Source organism: Lucilia cuprina, chromosome 5, assembly GCF_022045245.1.
Source record: "Lucilia cuprina isolate Lc7/37 chromosome 5, ASM2204524v1, whole genome shotgun sequence".
Lineage (NCBI taxonomy): Eukaryota > Metazoa > Arthropoda > Insecta > Diptera > Calliphoridae > Lucilia > Lucilia cuprina.
Window position 1 is genome coordinate 66,513,757 of NC_060953.1, and position 18,363 is coordinate 66,532,119.

Consider the following 18,363-nt stretch of genomic DNA (forward strand, 5'->3'; position numbering starts at 1 on the left):
CACATATACACTTCCAGGATGTTTATATATGTATGTATATACAAACGTTTACACACATTTGTATAAGTATTTTTATTTCAGGAAACATTTTACGCAAAAATAACTTTTCTTCTTATGTTTTTTTTGTTTGGTTTTATTTTTCATTATTGTTTTTTTTATCTTCTAAGAATAAATCTAAACAGATATGAAATCTGATTACCTACAGTTTCAACAGGAAGTAAATTTATGTATGTATGTGTGTGTTTGTGAGTGTGTAGAAGAATGAAAGAATAAATTACTTACTTGGATGTAAAACTTTTTGAGCTTTACTATGACTGGCACAAAACGACGAATACAATTTAAAATGATTTACATAGTAAAGAAATGCGGAACCAATTGCAAAAAGCACATTCTATATAAACAAAAGTAAATAAAGAAATATTGTTAAAAAATAATAGTTTATTAAAGATTGTTGTTGTATTTTTATTAATTTACAATATAAAAATCATCTCAAAACATAACTACTTACTCTATATTGACTAGGATGATCCAATTTATGAAACTCGGGTTCAAGTTCTAATGCTTCGACAAGATTTTGCAAAAATTGCCTTTGGAACGTAACAATTTCGTGGATATTACCAAAAAGTGCATTAATTTCAGCATTCGATAAGAATGTCTCACGTTTTAAGGGTTCTAAATAGTTCTCCAAAAGATTATTCAAATGCTAAAATGTAAATTAAATGGAAACTTGAAAAACTTAAACAATTAACAAAAAAACTATAAATGTTTACCTTGACATAAGTTTTCTCCGTATCAACTAATTCTAAAATAACTTTGCGTAACTTTTCGGCATCCGTTAGTTGGCGTGAAGGTGTTAGAGCTGCATTTGAAACCGAGGATGTAACGGAACCAGTAGGGCTTGCTTTGCGAGTTTCCTGAGGTGAACGACAAAATCCGGTAACCTTGTGTAAGGTGTTCAACGAACGTTGTGTGGTGGTGGTAATAGTAGTTATGGTGGTAGTTGTGTTGGTGTTGTTGGCGTCAAATGGCACATGCGAATTTTGAGCGCAAGAGTGATGAACGTATGAATATAAAATAAAATGAAGTCAAAAAATGTTAGGAGTGCTTAGAATGCTAGGACTGTGCGCATGGATTAACAAGTTAAAGGGTTTGGTCTGGTTAAAAAAAATATTGGCTGGTAGAAGAGATCGGGTTTAGGAATATGGATTCTATATATACTGATGTTGTTTACATAAGCCAGGGACTAAGTACATACATTTTTAGTTTAAAATAAACAAAAATCGTGTTTATTTTTATAAATTTACTACTACTACGACGAGTAGCTAAAATAAGAATCTTTGAAGAGCAGTTGACACTGACAGTCTTCAAGTTGTAAGATGCTTGGTTGCAATAATGGCGCGTGTTTTTTTTACATGTAACATATGTATGTGTGACTGTGTGCTTTTCTGTCTGAACTATTTAAGTTCTTTTTTTGTTTTTGTTGTTGTTGTTTATAGCTTGTCATAGTTCTTGTTTATTATAGGTTTTGCTTGGTGGTCCTTCGAATACTCTAGTGGCATCATATCTCCCCTTTCTCTTTTTTTTCTCTCTTTGTGCTAACTCTTGCTATAAAGCTCTTTCACTAAACAGCGATACTTAATTATGCAAATGATTTTGTTTTCTACTCGTAAAATTGTTGTTTAAATCGTGATTCTTGACAAAAATTTACAGTAAAAAAGTTATTTTATGTTTCTATTATTATATGTAGATTAATGTGACCAGATGTTTTCTGGAATCAAAGTATGATTAGCAAGTTTTTTGAGAAATCACTTTGTAATAGAAATTCAAATAAGAATTTTCTGCTTCACTTTTAATTCAAAACATTTCGGGATTAGTTGCGAAGTAATCCTATAGAGTGAAGAGAAGTTATTCAATACGACTTTTCTTCAAATTGATGTGAACAAATTTTATAAATAAATCAATCATCAATCAATTTTACTCGATCACAAATGCTGTTATTCTCCATCAGGCGGTATCAATCTTTAAGCCGGAGGTCCACACTACGCGTCAAAGCATTACGCGCTTTTCATACGCATTAAATAAACAATATAAAATGTCAAAATCAGCTCAAATGTTTGTGCGCTGCTTGTGACGCTTAAAAAAGTAGAAAGTAGATCTACTTTAAGCATTCTACGCGTCAAGGCATTCTACACTTTTGTGCTTGTAACTTTCAGCATATAAATACATTGATTCCACTTTTTTTGACAGACGCATAGGATGCGAGAAAGCGTAGAACGCGTGGTGTGGATCTAAAGCTTAATAATTCAGGATATCTACATAAATTCGTGTAATTTATTTATTTATATTATTATCACTAGAGTGAAATTAGTTGTATTCTAAAATACTACAATTTCACTTCCTAATAACTTCCAAAAAATGGACATAAAAATTACTTCTTTAGAATGACTTCAGATGTAGTGAATTTGGAACCAAATAAAAAGAGAAGCCTGTGTTAAAATCATAACTTCTTCAGGTCTTTTTCGGTACTTCTATGGAGTAAATTCTGCTGAGTTGTTATTCTTTATCAGGCAGGATCAACCTTTATAATGCAGAATATTTGGTCACGTTAATTAGTAAATAAACAACGTGAAAGTAGTAGTTAGTTGTACATACTATATTATTATTGTACTCAGAAGACGTACATATGTATGTACTTATATGTAAATAGTTGTTGCAGTTGTAGTAATATTTTAATAGTAATAGATTCATCTAATATTTTACAAACATACTTAGTTATTTAGATGATATTAAAAGAAGAAGAAGAAGGAGAAGTGTACCAAGAAGGGTTTACTAAAAATAAATGACTCAGTCAGTCAGTCATTCAGATGTAGTCAGTTTAACTTCTAATATAATGTTAATATTATTGTTGCGGTTGTTAGTTGTTATTGTAGTAGTTTTATATAAAGAAAAAAAGATTATTTAATATAACGGTACAACTAAGTATTTGTGTGTATGTATGTGTGTGTTTTTATAAGTATGTGTACATATGATGAAGAACAGCAACTTGAGATAAAAGTAGTATCCCCTTTTGAGCACCGCAAAATTTGCATAAAATTTTAAAGTGACAGCTTCTTGTGTTTGTTAGTTCAAGGTGTACGAACGTGAGTACCAGGGATAAAATAATTCATTTAATACATGTAGTGTTTGTATGTATTTAATATGAAAAGTTTAGCTGTAAATGTATGTATATAAGTTTGTATATTTTTGAGAGTGTGTGTGAGAGAGAGAAAGTGTGAGGTAAAAGAGAGATTTGCTTGATTTGTTTTACATAGTTTCGTCTGTCAATGAGTCAGTCATCCAGTCATTCAGTTTGTCATTTAGTCTGTAATTTACAAGCCTATGTTTTGTTTTACGTCTGTAAATCCATCTATCCATCCGTCCAACTGTTTGTCTATCTGCCTGTTCATCTGTCCTTTTGTTTGTCTAACTTAGTGTCTGGCTGTCAGATGTCTGAGTATGCAATTCAGGGAGATTGTTGGTTGGTTGGTTGTTTGTTTCTGTTCTGCTCTGTTCAGTTCTGGTCGTAACGTTGGGTGCGTGGCAGCAGATCGAAACTGATGTTAGAATGTTTAAATGTGTACAGGTTTTGTTTTTAGTTTATTTTGTTTGTATGTTTGTTTGTTTTTTTTGTTTTGTTTTCTATACATACATATATATATTTTATTATATAAAGAAATTTATTTTTTCTGTTGTTTCTTCTTTTAAAAAGAGGTTTTGCACATCAAGTATCATTAAATGAAGTGGGTTTCTGCCTTCAGTGATAAGTGCTCTTGGTAAAAGTTCCAAACCAAAAGTGCATTTCGTGAGTTTTTATCCTTCATTACTATTATACATTTCACTTTCGTGTTCTTTTGTTTGAGCAACACTACACATAAAGGAAGATGAATTTCCATAGGTCCCTATACAAAAACAGTCACATGTAATAACCTATGTTTGTTGTGTAATGTTTGTATGTTCATGTTCATGTACATTTACACATACATACATACATATGTATGTATGTACATCTGTTTGTATAATTTACATCATATGTTTAATCTGCTGCATTTTATTTATGCATTACATGAGTACCTTGTACACATTCAAATCCTATTACACACATACATAGCCAACAATTCGGTTTACTTCTTCAATACATTTAAATCAGTTAGAACCAATTGTAAATTTTTGGCTATTTTTTAAAGAAGTTTATTTTTAGTTATTTAAATGTTTTAAATGGCATAATTCACTGTCGCTTAGATCACTCCACTATATGTATAACATATATTTAGGAGATTTGGAAACTTTCTACAATAGATTTGTTCTGGATTCCAGATCGTCAACAGATACCTTATATTTTACCAACGTGTTCACTGATTTAACGATATCTAATAGAAAAAACTTGATTCATGATAATTTATAAGAGCTTGTAAAATCCAAAAAGATCCCAATTCCATGAACTCAGCTATGGAACATAATCGCATTTGTTGGGCTTTATGCAAAAAGCTTGAATGTATAACGTAGCTACAATAACGAGAGCAGGACAAGAAGCCACAAGTCCAACGTAAGTTTGATGATATTTATTTTTAGTGGATGCAACATTTTAAGACGATTACTATGAAATTGCCTAGATTCTTTGAAAATTATATTCAAATATCTTGGGAGAGACGTACGTTTTGATATTACATCGCTCAAGAACATAAGTTGGATAGTTATTATTAGGTTGATAGGAGGATATACATATATATAATACATCAAATCTGAAGAATTACACCTACACAGAGGGAATATAATATATACACGCCTGGTTCCAAATCAATACCAAATTTTTAAATAACATCCGTTGTCAAGTACGTACGACAACACTATATTATGTTGGCAACGCAATGTTGTCAAAATTGCAACAATTCGTTGTAGCAATCTAAATTTTATACACATTCATTGTCTAAAATTCATATTACGACAACGAATAGTTGCATTGTTGACACGATGCGTTCTCAACATTGCATAGAGTTGTCGTACGTATTTATATACATGGCAACGGATGTTTTTGAAAAATTTGGTGTTAATTTGATACCAGGCGTGTAAACTTATTTCTCCCTCTATGTGTAGGCCACTATCGGGTCTGTTGCGCGCTTCTTTTAAAAAAAGGAGTGAACTGAATGTATTATTTTTCAATGTTCTGAAACATTCATAAGAATTTTTACAATCAGTGTTAAAAAGGAATGTTCATTCCGAAATAACATAACTTTCATGATAATTGGACCTGACCTTGACGAAAGCCCGACAGTGACAAAGAAAGTGTTGCAGAGTTTTACTGTTCTCTCCACATTCGTCTGAATTCGCACTATCAATTTTGTATAGATGTGCTCATAATCCTGAGTGTCCACTCATCAAATTAACATCACCCTTGTTCAATATTGGAAGATTTCTAGTCTTGCTCTCATCAGTGTCGCCTCATAGGATCTTTGTAGTTCAACCTTCGTTTGGTTTTTCCGAGAGTCCTTATGGGAGTTTTTTCAGCTTTAATTCCGTTGAATGGTTTTGCGCTCATCAGGTTAACTACATCGAGCTCCGTTCCCTCTAAAGCAGTTACATTCGTCCTTTTGTTGGGATTATTGTCAAGTGACCTGGTACCCATATGATGTAAACCTTATCTCGGGGAAAGTATGTATTCAGTTAGAGCTTTCTTACAATTCAATACCTGTTATTGCCCTAATTGATTTCTGGCTGTCGGTAAATATATTAAGCCCTAATCCATTTGACATTCCGTTATTTCTCGGACTTCTTGTGTTAAGGTTAAGGTAAACGGTGGTTGAAACTAAATACAAAATAACTAGTTTCTTAAATAGATTACTAGATAAGGTTTTTTAATCAAATCCGAATTTTGCTGCAAACTTTCGAAATTAGGTAGCGTTAAACGTGGGGTTTCTTAAGCCTTCCCGGTTCAGTTTATTTATCTTATTATGTGAATTTCCTCATAATTTATTGGATAGTTAAAAATGCATTATACGAGTCTTGGTGTCAAGGTGTCGATGAGGACAAATACAAATAAGATCGAGATTGATTGTCCTTGACGAAATATTAACCTAATGACCTTTACATGTTAAAAAAGCTTTTGAGTAGTTACGATAATAATTAATGATAATCAAGAACAGTGATTAATTTTTGGGCATCATCATATTATTTTGACCTAACCGTTATTTATGTATGTACTTAATCCAACATTTAATTTGTTTTGCAAATTCTTAAAACTTAATATAACATTTAATTTAAACTCTTTTTTATTGTTATAGTTTTGAGAGTTTCGTTTTTTTTTTTGGCATGCAAGTGGATTATTTACGAGATTGTTATTATGGGAGTTGTAATAAAGGGTTGGGTGGGGTTTGCGGTTGGTAGTTTGGTCATGTAGTGGCGGTTAAGCCGCAGGTAGGTAGGTACAGAGAAAGAGAGTTGGCGGGTAAAGTAGTGGTAGTAGTAGTAGTTGTGTAGACGTTAAACAGTAATGAGATGTAAAACATAAGAGTAATGATGATGATAATGATGAAATAATGCCAAAATAACCCTTTTGCATTATTTGCTACTGCAGTGCAATAACCAACATTAATGGATTTCACAATTGCAGTAGCAGCAGTTGCTGCTGGTTTTTTGTTATTGTTGATGATGTATGACAATGATTACCAAGATTATGATGATGATGATTATTGTGAAAATGTTGTGGTTTGCAACGTTTTGTTTTTGGCCCCATACTCCTTATTTAACATCCCCTCCCCACACCTCAACAGTCCCTTTTTTGGGCATTTTGGCCAGAGTGTTATATGGTCATGTCTGTTGTACTTACCTGTTCGGCTGTTTTTAGTAGATTTTCAATTTCGAAACTGCTTGTGCGTGACGTTGGTTTAGTGGCTGTACCCGCAATTTGAGTGACAACTGTTGGTTCAACGAACGAAGGAGCCGGAGAACTTTCGGCCTCTGGTGAGTATAAATCTTTACCGGTGCCATCTGTAATCAAAATGAAATCATTATTAATCATCATCATCATTACTATTGTTATTATCATTTGCAATTATTAATAATTACTAATAGCAGTAAAGTGGGTAAAAAGTAGACGTATGCATGTGTGTATGTAGTTTTTGTTCAAGTGGTTAATTTGTTTGCTCACACTTATGTGTGCTGCAATTACTCCTTATCTCGCCATTAAAAACTAAACATATTATTTGTAAATGTCATATTTTATAGTGGATGGAAGTTTAGATCAATTTTTTAAACTTTCATGCTCATATGAGGCAGGTACATAAGTACATATATTTAACATTTGTTGCAATAATAAACGCTATTAAATACTTCAACTGTCATTATTTCAATTAAACTCTTTCCACTTTTCGAGTCAACACTAAAACATGACGACTGTCCATAAAACTTGTTTTTAGCGTGTAAATACACTATGTACTTACTCCGTTTCATAATTTAAAAACTAAGAATTATTATTTATGTATGAGTAAACTAACCGTTATTTTAATGCATATACCTGCAGCTCAGGTTGGCAATAACTGTGGTTAGTTTTGGTCACAGTTTGTGTGTTTCCTAGCAGGAAATCGATTGATTTTTGAAGGATTATTATTACAGATTATTTGAATTATTAATAAATTTTTAAATAGATTACATCTCGTTTGTTTTAGAATAAGAAATATGTAAAGTGTCTACTTTGTAGTTTACGTAGGGTGAGTGGGTGAGTAAAGTAAGCAATGATTTTTTGTTATATTATTTAGAAAATACGATGTAAAATTATCGGCGGCGGCTTATTATAGAAAATATCGGCGGTGGCTAAATTGTCGGCTCAATTTAATTTTTTCTTCAGAAATTGACCTTATAAGCGTTTATTATATTGTAGAAACCTGTCTCTATATAAGTTTTTTTCTCGACATTTATAGTAGTTTTCGCTATTTTAATATTAGTGTGGCAACTCTTTCTTAATTTGCCATAAGAATTTAAAATAGTGGCAACTTCGTTCTAATTGGTGAAATTATTTTCTTAAATACATGTGCGATTCCAATTTTAATCAGCGGCTACGTTTAAGCCGGCTTAGATTTTGAGCCGAAAGAAGTCGGTGGCGTCGCGGGTTTTAAAATCTTACCGGTGGCCAGCCGCCGACGATTTGAGCCGTCTCGGTTTGTATCTCTGATATAAACTCCAGAATTCAAGTATGTATTTAATTTGGTGAAAGTAAATTCTAAAAAGGATACACTGACTCTTTGCAAAACTCTGGGTTCTGTATGTCTTTCTATGTGTAGTTACGAAAACATGCCAACTTTTGTATAGTAATAAAGTATATATAATAAAAACATAAATATTAAAATAAAAAAAATATATATTTAATAATAATATTGTATGTGCATGTTTTCTTCTTTTTCAAAGTTTTTCATTGGTTTTTCTTTCTAGTCTTGCATTTTTGTTTGTGTATTTTGTCGCGTACATTATTTTCTCTCCATAAGTGTGCAATATCCTACTACATATTTAGTTTTCAACATCATGTTGCATGCATAACTGCAATTTTGGCGAAAATACTAGGAAAAAACAGAAAAACCTACAAAAAAAAAACTAACAAAATTTACTACTTGGCGTCCCTTGGACAGCCACCTACTCTTTTCCGTTGTAGCAGCAGCTTAAATACACATGTAATTGTTAAAAAGTTTCGTTACGTTTTTTGGTCAATGTAAACAAGTGTGATGTTCAAAAACATTTCACGGTTTGTAAAGCTCGTAAAATAACACTGAGCAAAAAAAAAAAAAAAATTGTTTTAAACAATTTGTTAAAAAAATATAAACTTTTTGGTAATTTTTAAAGTTGTCTATTTAACAGCAGTTGAGTGTTTTTTTTTTTTTTTGCATTTCAAGTTATGGGCAATGTGGTGCACAGTATGCACGATTTGCTGCCTTTGCTGCTACAGCTATTTGCCGTAATACTTTGGCGGAATATTACTTTTGAAACAAAATTAAAAAAGTTAAGCACTTTAATCTTTCTTTTTTAACTGACTGACTGAGTGTATCCAATAAATACAACCATATAATGGAAAATAATGTGTCAGGTCAGCCTTTGCCAATGGTTTTAATATTGAATTATGAAATTTATTTTTATGGTAAGAATTTTAATCTGGAAAAACAAGAAGTTTATGTGGCAAAAGTTGGCAAAAGAATGCTGTTATTGAAATACAGTTATTAAATAATGCAACTAGAGGAGTGCCAATAGAAATACAACTAGTTCGGACACTAGTTTTTGGTATTAAGTGTTTATCCATTGATTTTTAAGATCGTTGTCAGATTTCCATAAATTAGGTGATTAAACCTTAGTGTTCTGGCTGGTCAATCTTTGTGTGTTGTTTGTTCGTTTGCCCCCAGACTCTGGGACTTTAGGAATCGACTCTGTGACTCTGCTACACTACACTATAACAATATTAATTTTTATTTAAGGTTGAAGCTTTTAGTCTAAAAAAATTTTTAATTTTTAGTTAAAATTTGGATTGTTAGAGAAGTTTTGATTTGATTTGAAACTTTTCCTTTGCTGAATTAAGAGAGAGATTTAAGAGTTGGATTCTTTATTAGGATTATAAGCCAACTTTCGCAATTAAACGATCAGCATAATAAAGTCCTGCAATCTATGTGAAAAAATCACTTAGATCATTTACACAGAAAAAAAATGATATATGGTGCCAAATTGACACCAACGTGTTTATAATTTTTCAATAACATTCGTTGTCAAAGTATATACATACGTACGATAACACTCGTTATCGAAATCCAAAGTTTATACACAACCGTTGTCTAAATGCTTACTATGTTGTCTATAACATGACAACGGATGTTATTGAAAAATTAAAAACACTTAAGTGTCAATTTGATACCAGGCATGTATATTTCTTTTCCCCTCTGTATGCCGTCTAATATGATATTTTTCACAATTTAGTATCAATTAAAATAACGAATTTTTCCTAAAACGATACATAGGGTAAAAGGGGTATAATTCGCACATCTGCCAATGGGAATAACTTGAAAACCGAGTAATCGATTTTATTACATTATCAAATTTTGTTTTCGTTTATCAATTATCTATCATCCCTAATAGTTTGAAAGATTAACCTATATTTTTTTGTTTTATTTTACTAATGACAAATCTACCCCATCCCCTTGTCGTATTTACCGCATGGATGGGGCGGTATCGCCGTTTTTGGTCAATGCGGAAAAGTTAAAAAATATGTATATTAAAATGACTTAGAAAATATCGAAAGGAATAAAACTAAAGCCAACATATCGAAGTATCCGAACCAAGAAAAAATTAAGAATATGTATTACAGTTATAATTTGAGTCCGTCTCAAAAAAATAAAGTGGCTATGATCCCCCTTCTACCCTACTCATATTACATGCTTGTCATAATTAGATAGTTCGTGAATAAGAGTTACGTTTTTCGTGAGTGTCCATTTTTAGAAGGTGGGTGGGAATCGAATAATATTAATCGCAATTTTTTAGATAGTTGTCATTATTAGATAGTTCGTGGTGAGAGTGACGTTTATCACGTGTGTGCAATTTTAAAAGGTGGGGTTGGGATCGAATAAAATTGATTGAAATTTTTCCGTTTTTATGACTGAGATTCATTAAATGCGATTAAAAGTAATTTGCTTATGAAATAAAAGGATCTTGAAGATAGTTTCTTAATAAAAACCTGGCGCAATACCCTGGCATTCGAAAACGAAATACAATTATTTTAAATTCGCGAAAGCCAGAATTAGCTCCCGTAAACGAAATGGAAGCAATCACGAATCTAAGCTGTTTTACATTAAATTTAAACATCCTTCTCCCTTTAGTTCGTGGACTATAAGAATATATTTTGGCCTCCATATTTGAGGCTTTTGCAAATGTTTAGGAGTCGAGGTTGGGATTCGAAACCCAGACTAATAGAACTTATTAAGCTGAAACCCTGTGAATAATTTTATTCTTAATCTAAAGAACATTTTTGTAATATTTTTTTATCAATATTTCTTTGAAATTATTTTTTTGAAAAAAATGGACCTAGTATGTTCTTGTAAGAAAATAGACTAAAACCAACAAAAAAAAACTTACTCCAACCTGGGGCCGGTACTATTAAACCAGTAATCATTTCTTCACTCATTACTGGTGGATCCGATGGTGGTGGTGGACAAACAAGGGAATCAATCATATCATCGGTAACACGCATTATGCCACCAAGATCTGGTGGTTCAGTACGTGATGAACTAAAAAAAATAAAACAAGAAAGAAGAGAAATCATTTTATAAGTAAATAATCTTAAAACTTAAACAAAAGACTTAAAGGAAAACAAAAATAAAGAAAAATTTAGAAAAAATCAACATGAAAAAAATTACCGCATCATCATGCTTAATGACTGCTCCTCCTGTAGAACACTCTCCAGATACATCATATCTAGATCGGATACAATAGCACCATTTATGACCATTATTTCATCTCCCTTGATAATACCTACAAAAAAATGAATATATAAAAAGGAAACAAGAAAACGAATTAGAAAAAAAGCAAATACAAGATATTTTCAAGAATTACCGGTTGTTGTTTTCAAATTCATATGAAAAAACAACATACACCTACATACATACATATGAGCGTATGTGTAAATATTGATCAAAGATAATTATATTTATGTGTGTGTGTGTGGAAAATTGTATGCATTGAAAGCCATGAAATGTAGTTTTGAATTGTTAGTATTGAAATTCAAATACTACGAGTACATTGTCTTTGAAAGAACAATATAAAATCTATTGTCCTTTTTTTATTCCATGACGATGATGATGATTGTATATTGTAACATAATATTTTGTTATTTATGTGTGTGTGTATAAGTACAAGTGTGTTTAGTTACTTGGATTTTTCATATACAATATATATAGTTTTTTTTTGTTATTTTCTAAACACTTTTTCATTCAAACATTCATCCATCCATCTATCCATATACACCATTCCTACACCCTAGAGAGTTGGACAGTGTGTTTCATTTGATTTTATTTCATTTCATTGTAGTGCAAGTGTGCATTGTTTGTCATATTCTCTAAACGACAAGTGCATCCATCTATTGTCATTGTTTTGTTTGTATAGAGAGGAGAGAGCTTTGATTTTATTCTTATTTTTTTGTTATATGTATTGTTGTTATTGTTATTATTATTATTATTTAAACCTTTACAAAAAACCAACTTTACCTTTATCTTTTGGTAAAAAAAAACTATGTTTGTATGTTAATGTATAGTACGTTTATTGCTGTTTCTTCTTCATTTTATTTTTCATTCATAATTCGAAAACTATATAGTTGTATGTGTATTTCTAACAACTAAAATCTGTATGTTTATTTTCTATTGTTAGAGTTTAGAGTAACTTGCAACACTTTTACAGTTGAGTGCCAAATATAATGAAGTAGTTTTGTACACGATTAAATATTAATCACAATTATGAATTTCCATTCCTTCCTAATTAAATTGATTTCTAATTATTAATTGCTATCAACAAGTTGAAGTTCAAGAGTACTTAAAGTGTCAGCTATTAGACAAAGTTATCTTGGTATAAGATAGTTTTAATTAAAATTGGAAGGTTTTGCCATTATGCTTTTTGCATATTAAAGCAAAATTTAAGGAAAAACTAGCAGATGTTTGATTTTTTTGAGCAAATGTTTAAAAGCAATCCTAATTATCTCTTATATTCTATTAACTTCTATAGAAACGAAAGAGCTTATAAATAAGCGCTTTGTTCTTAAGCGCAAGTTTTTTAAAATGAAGCTTATAGAGCTTTTATGAGCCTCCACATTAAACACTAGATTAACACTGGTTTAAGTGTCGTCGAGAAAGACAGCAGAGTTTGAACTTCCCCCTCCTTAAGAAAGGAACCAGATTTCAACAGTAGTTGCTTTCATAGTGAAATGATTTTATTATATACACAGCAAAAAAGAACTTCCAAAGAAGTAAAAAAGAAGTAGAATTTACTCTATGGAAGTACTAAAAAATACCTGTAGAAGTTATGATTATAACACAAGCTTGTCATAAGAGGGATGTCCTTTTTATTTGATTCCAAATTCCCTATATCTGAACACATTCTCACAAAGTAATTTTTATTTTCCTTTTTTGGAAGTTATTAGGAAGTGAAATTATAGTATTATAGGTATACAACTAATTTGACTTAAATAATATTAAAATAAATAAGTAAATTACTCGCATTTATCAATCAACACCACAATAAAATTGGTTTAATTAAAAAAATTTCAGTACAAATAATATACCTTCAATTTTAAATAAAATTCGATTCTATTCGCTTCTTTGGAAGTCATTTCCGCAGAAGGTAAACAATTTCTATTAGTACTACTTTTGAAGTGGTGATAAATGTTATTCTTTTGGAAGTACTTAGTTTTATTTTCGCTGGGTAGGAAATAGACAATACGCAACAAGTCATGACTATAATTTTTAACATAGTTGTATGCAATTTCTTTAACTATATAAATTTTTCTATGAATGTATTCATATTTAAATGTAACTATTTCAAATGCATATTTGCAATATGTGTACATTAGTTTTTGTTTAGTTTACGAAAGTGTGAATTTATGTTCAATTCTTCCTTTTTGTGTATATGACTTCTTTACATAAGTACATATTTACAGGGTGAGTCATTAGGATGTAACTAAAAATTTACATGTTTGCGTATTTATATATAATTGGACATGGGCGGATTGCTAAGAGTTTATCGGCAAAGCTTTGGTCCTTAACATAACCTCACAAGAGAAAGTCTATAGAGACCAAATAGTAACTTTAAGGCGACTTCTTGATAACATTAACACAACGACAAAACTTTGTTATAAAAAAGTAGCTTTCTTCATGAACTGTGTGTCCTCAGTAACGATGGTCATTGGACAAAGTCTAATGAGGGTGAATCGCAGCTCTATGGTGGCCTAAGTATTGACAACAGCAAGTGCTTAAAAGGTAATTTTTTTATTAACTGTTTGACCTCAGTAGTGATAGCAACAGTTTTGATGTTAGGAAACGTACGACATAGGGTAGCATTAGAGTTATTTATTAGCAAATAAGTTCAATAAAATCTTGCAAACCCTGTTAAAGTAAGAAGTAAAGGAGGTATAATATACACTAATATTTACAATCAGAGATAAAAGCCGATGAAAAATGATCTTCTGCGGCGCAAGTACTTTTGGTCGACGGTTTTTTAAAGAAAATAACGGCGGCAGCTAAATTGTGGGCTCAATTTAACTACATATTTCTTCAGAAATTGACGTGTATTATTTTGAAAAGTCTCTGTATAATAGTTTGTTATATAGAAACATGTCTCTTTATAAGTTTTTTCTGTTTAAAAATGGACATATTAAAGTAGTTTTCACTATTTTAATATTAGCACTATATTGTGCGGCAAGTCTTTTCAATTTGCCATACGTTTTTAAATAGTGGTAACTTTGTTTAAATTGGTTAAAATATTTTCCGAAAAAACATGTGAAATTCCAATCTTCATCAGCGGCTTTGTTTTAATCGGCTAAAGATTTTAAGCCGAAAGTAGTCGGTGGCGGTGTGGCTAAAGATTACTAGCCGCCGATTTGAGCTTACTCACAATATACCAGTTGTAGTTGGACCACCCTGTATGTATATTCTTTATTTATAGCATGTACAACAGTACAACAATTTTAAAGCGAATACTGACTATAACATATCCCGTTATTAAATATTCTTTAAATAATACTATTGCATTTTTAAATAAATTATATTTCAAATAAAATTTACTTACTTTATACCTAAAACAATAAACGCAGTTCATTTTAGCTAGATTCTATTGTAATATATTATTCATATGGTACCATATTATTATTTTATCTATCAATTTATTTTATTTTTCTTTTCATTTTTATTTTGTGTGGCAAAACTTTAACAGACATAAATTGATTCTCAAAACGTGGCAGTTTACATAAAAGTCTGGTTAGGTTTTTTTTCTTTATATTATACACCTTCCGTGTCTTTTATAGATAGAATAGATAAACATTTTACAATTTTAGACACTTCACTTCTTTGCAAATATTGTGTGACTTTATTGTTTTTATTTTTGCTATACAAACGAATTGTAAAAATTGAAATATACAACACATTTGTGTTTAAATAAAAATATTGTTCAGGCAAAATAAATTATATAAATATTAAATTTAAGTAAAATATTAAAAAAACGTTAAATATAATTATCATGAAGTTATTTTCATTTTGATGAATTGAAAACAATAAGATTAGACTGCAATACATCATAAAATAATGTAATAGTATATTTCTTTGTATTATATTTAATTAAATACGCATCCTTTCTAAAAAGGATATAATATGCTTTTTCTTTTTCTATGTTAATATTTGTTCTTTTACTTACCATTTTGCATTGCTACACTTTTATCTTCCACACGACTGACATAACAGCACAGTTCATCCTGTCGTTCGGCATTTTCAATAAGTTCAGCTTCAACCGAGAAACCCCACATCTGTTCCAATGTTGTACGATGTAATTCGACTTGATATAAAATTTTCATGCAAACTTCTACGAATTCGTGATTATGTAACTGTAATTAGAAAAAACACATATAAAAAATATGTTTTTTTTTTTTGTATTAGAATCACATATTTTTAATAATAAAGTATTATTTTATACTAAAGTACAACAAGTATACATTAGGTACAGAATAATTAATTCTATGGTCTAGTCTATAGTATAGTCTATAGTCTAGTCTATAGTCTAGTCTATAGTCTAGTCTATAGTCTAGTCTATAGTCTAGTCTATAGTCTACTCTATAGTCTAGTCTATAGTCTAGTCTATAGTCTAGTCTATAGTCTAGTCTATAGTCTAGTCTATAGTCTAGTCTATAGTCTAGTCTTTAGTCTAGTCTTTAGTCTAGTCTTTAGTCTAGTCTTTAGTCTAGTCTATAGTCCAGTCTATAGTCTAGTCTGTAGTCTATTCTGTAGTCTAGTCTGTAGTCTAGTCTGTAGTCTAGTCTGTAGTCTAGTTATAGACTAGTTATAGTCTAGTCTACAGTCTAGTCTATAGTCTAGTCTGTAGTCTATTCTGTAGTCTAGTCTGTAGTCTAGTCTATAGTCTAGTCTGTAGTCTTGTCTATAGTCTAGTCTATAGTTAAGTCTACAGTCTATTCTATAGTCTAGTCTATAGTCTAGTCTATGGAATAGCTCAAAGTGTTGTCTATAGTCTATTCATATGATCTTTGAAAGCGATTAAAAGCGATGGAGATCAACTAGTAAAAACTTATAATTTACATTTTTTTCTTCAAAAAACATTCATTCCTTTTTCTTCAAAATAAGCTATATACATATGTATTTTTTTTGACGTTACATTTTCCATTTGAAAAGACAACTAAATTATTTTCCTAACATTAAATTCAGAATGCATTATTCGCTGCAATCAAATACAGATGGTTGTCTCGTTTTATCTCAACTTTTTCTTATTCTCTACATTAAAAAGCAAATAATGAATTACACGGTGATGGAATTTAAATCTAATTTTTTTCCTTTGCTCCTGCACAACCCTATACTATGTATGTGTGTGTCCATATTAGTGGCAGAATTTCTATGTATGTATGTGCACTATGACGGAAGTTAAACTGCCATTTGCATCAGTGATTGTGATTTCCTCTGTTTTTTTGTATCTTGTATTTTACGCTTCTTTCATGGAGTATACACCCACATAGAAATACACATATAAACATAACCCAGCAGTTTCTGGTTATAGATTTGTGTCTGAGTATTTTTACTTCTTTGTATACTAGTATAAACTTAATTGACATTATTAATTATTACACATCAGTTAGATATAATTTTCAAATTCAAATATTTATTTTCATAAGTCGCCTTTTAAGGAAAACCTCTTTGAAAGTAATACACTAAAAGCTACTCAAACTACTGGGCTAATTCAAGTCATACAGACACGAAATAAATTTCTCAAACGAGTTGTTGCTTGTAGAAAATTCTGCAAAAGTGAAATCTTTGTAAAATGTAACAAACACAATTACATTTGTACTCACATACACAAACATACTATGTACACATATAGATAAAATATTTAAACAAACATGTGTATACTAGTATAGATATAAATGTTTGGTTAATACAAATGTTGGTTTTTGAAATTTTGTACAATTCAGTTCGTATATTTTGAATTTTATCGCAAAACCTCAAAAATCATTCAAACAAAATAATACTGTTATTATTGTTGTTGCTTCAATTTGAAATTTCTTAATTTTGATTTTAATATTGTGTTTTTGTATTATAATCATGTTTTTTGTGGATTGCTTCTGTAATGTTGTGGTTAAATTAAAACTTGTTTCCAGATTGTGTACCTAGAGAAAAAATAAGTATAATAACGTTACCTTGGCTATAGTTTCTATCATAGTCGATAATCTAGTTTAGAGTCTAGTCTTTAGTCTAGCCTATAGTCAAGTCTATAGTCTAGTCTATAGTCTAGTCTATAGTCTAGTCTATAGTCTAGTCTATAGTCTAGTCTATAGTCTAGTCTATAGTCTAGTCTATAGTCTAGTCTATAGTCTAGTCTATAGTCTAGTCTATAGTCTAGTCTATAGTCTAGTCTATAGTCTAGACTATATACTAGTCTAGTCTAGTCTAGTATAGTCTAGTCTAGTCTACAGTTTTGTCTATAGTATAGTCTATAGCCTATTCTATAGTCTAATATATAGTCTAGTCTAAAGCCCAGTAGTGCAGTTGTCTATAGTCTCATCTATAGTTCAGTCCATAGTCTAGTCTTTTGTATAGTCTATAGTCTAGTCTGTAGCCAATCTGCTGTTTCGACATTGTTGTATTTTCGCTTTAGTCTAGCTGTAATATCGATTATAGTCTAGTCATTGGTTTCGAAATATTGCTTTTAACAAGGACTACCACATTTTCTCGTGTGTATATTAATTTTAACACTACATGTATGTATTTCTGCATTTCAAATTGTGATTGCCTAGCCTAGTCAAAGAAAAAGAGGATGTGGTTCCAGTATATACATATGAATGTATATATGTATATGATATAGTATGTACGCGTGTGGTTATGAGAAACTAATAATTAATGTTTCACTTGTGTAGAACGACAATGACATTGTGAAAAGTTTTCCATTTTTCGTCTTCAAAGGACAAACCTCTCTTGTCCGTTATAGTCTGTGTTCTTGTGTGAGATGTATTTTAAGTGGCGGTGTGTTGTAATGGCAACAGTAGCTAGACATACCAGTAAAAGGTAAAGCAAAAAAACATAAAAAGTGTGGAGAAAATAACAACAACTAATG

At 30.7% G+C, this 18,363-nt stretch overlaps 1 protein-coding gene across 6 annotated transcripts in view; it reads right to left on the reverse strand.

Annotated features, from left to right (window-relative positions):
* LOC111690717 (protein still life, isoforms C/SIF type 2) overlaps positions 1 to 18,363 on the reverse strand; it is a 104,535-nt gene that overhangs the window by 13,029 nt on the left and 73,143 nt on the right. For 5 of the 6 annotated variants that reach the window (XM_023453257.2, XM_046952185.1, XM_046952183.1 and 2 more), the window contains 7 exons: positions 15,448 to 15,634; positions 11,412 to 11,526; positions 11,131 to 11,282; positions 6,860 to 7,020; positions 771 to 941; positions 509 to 703; positions 283 to 391 (listed from right to left, as the gene is read on the reverse strand). In XM_023453257.2, the coding sequence (XP_023309025.2) occupies positions 283 to 391; positions 509 to 703; positions 771 to 941; positions 6,860 to 7,020; positions 11,131 to 11,282; positions 11,412 to 11,526; positions 15,448 to 15,634 (1,090 nt within the window). The remainder of the gene's footprint in view (positions 1 to 282; positions 392 to 508; positions 704 to 770; positions 942 to 6,859; positions 7,021 to 11,130; positions 11,283 to 11,411; positions 11,527 to 15,447; positions 15,635 to 18,363) is intronic. The other variant, XM_046952184.1, reaches the window with a different exon arrangement.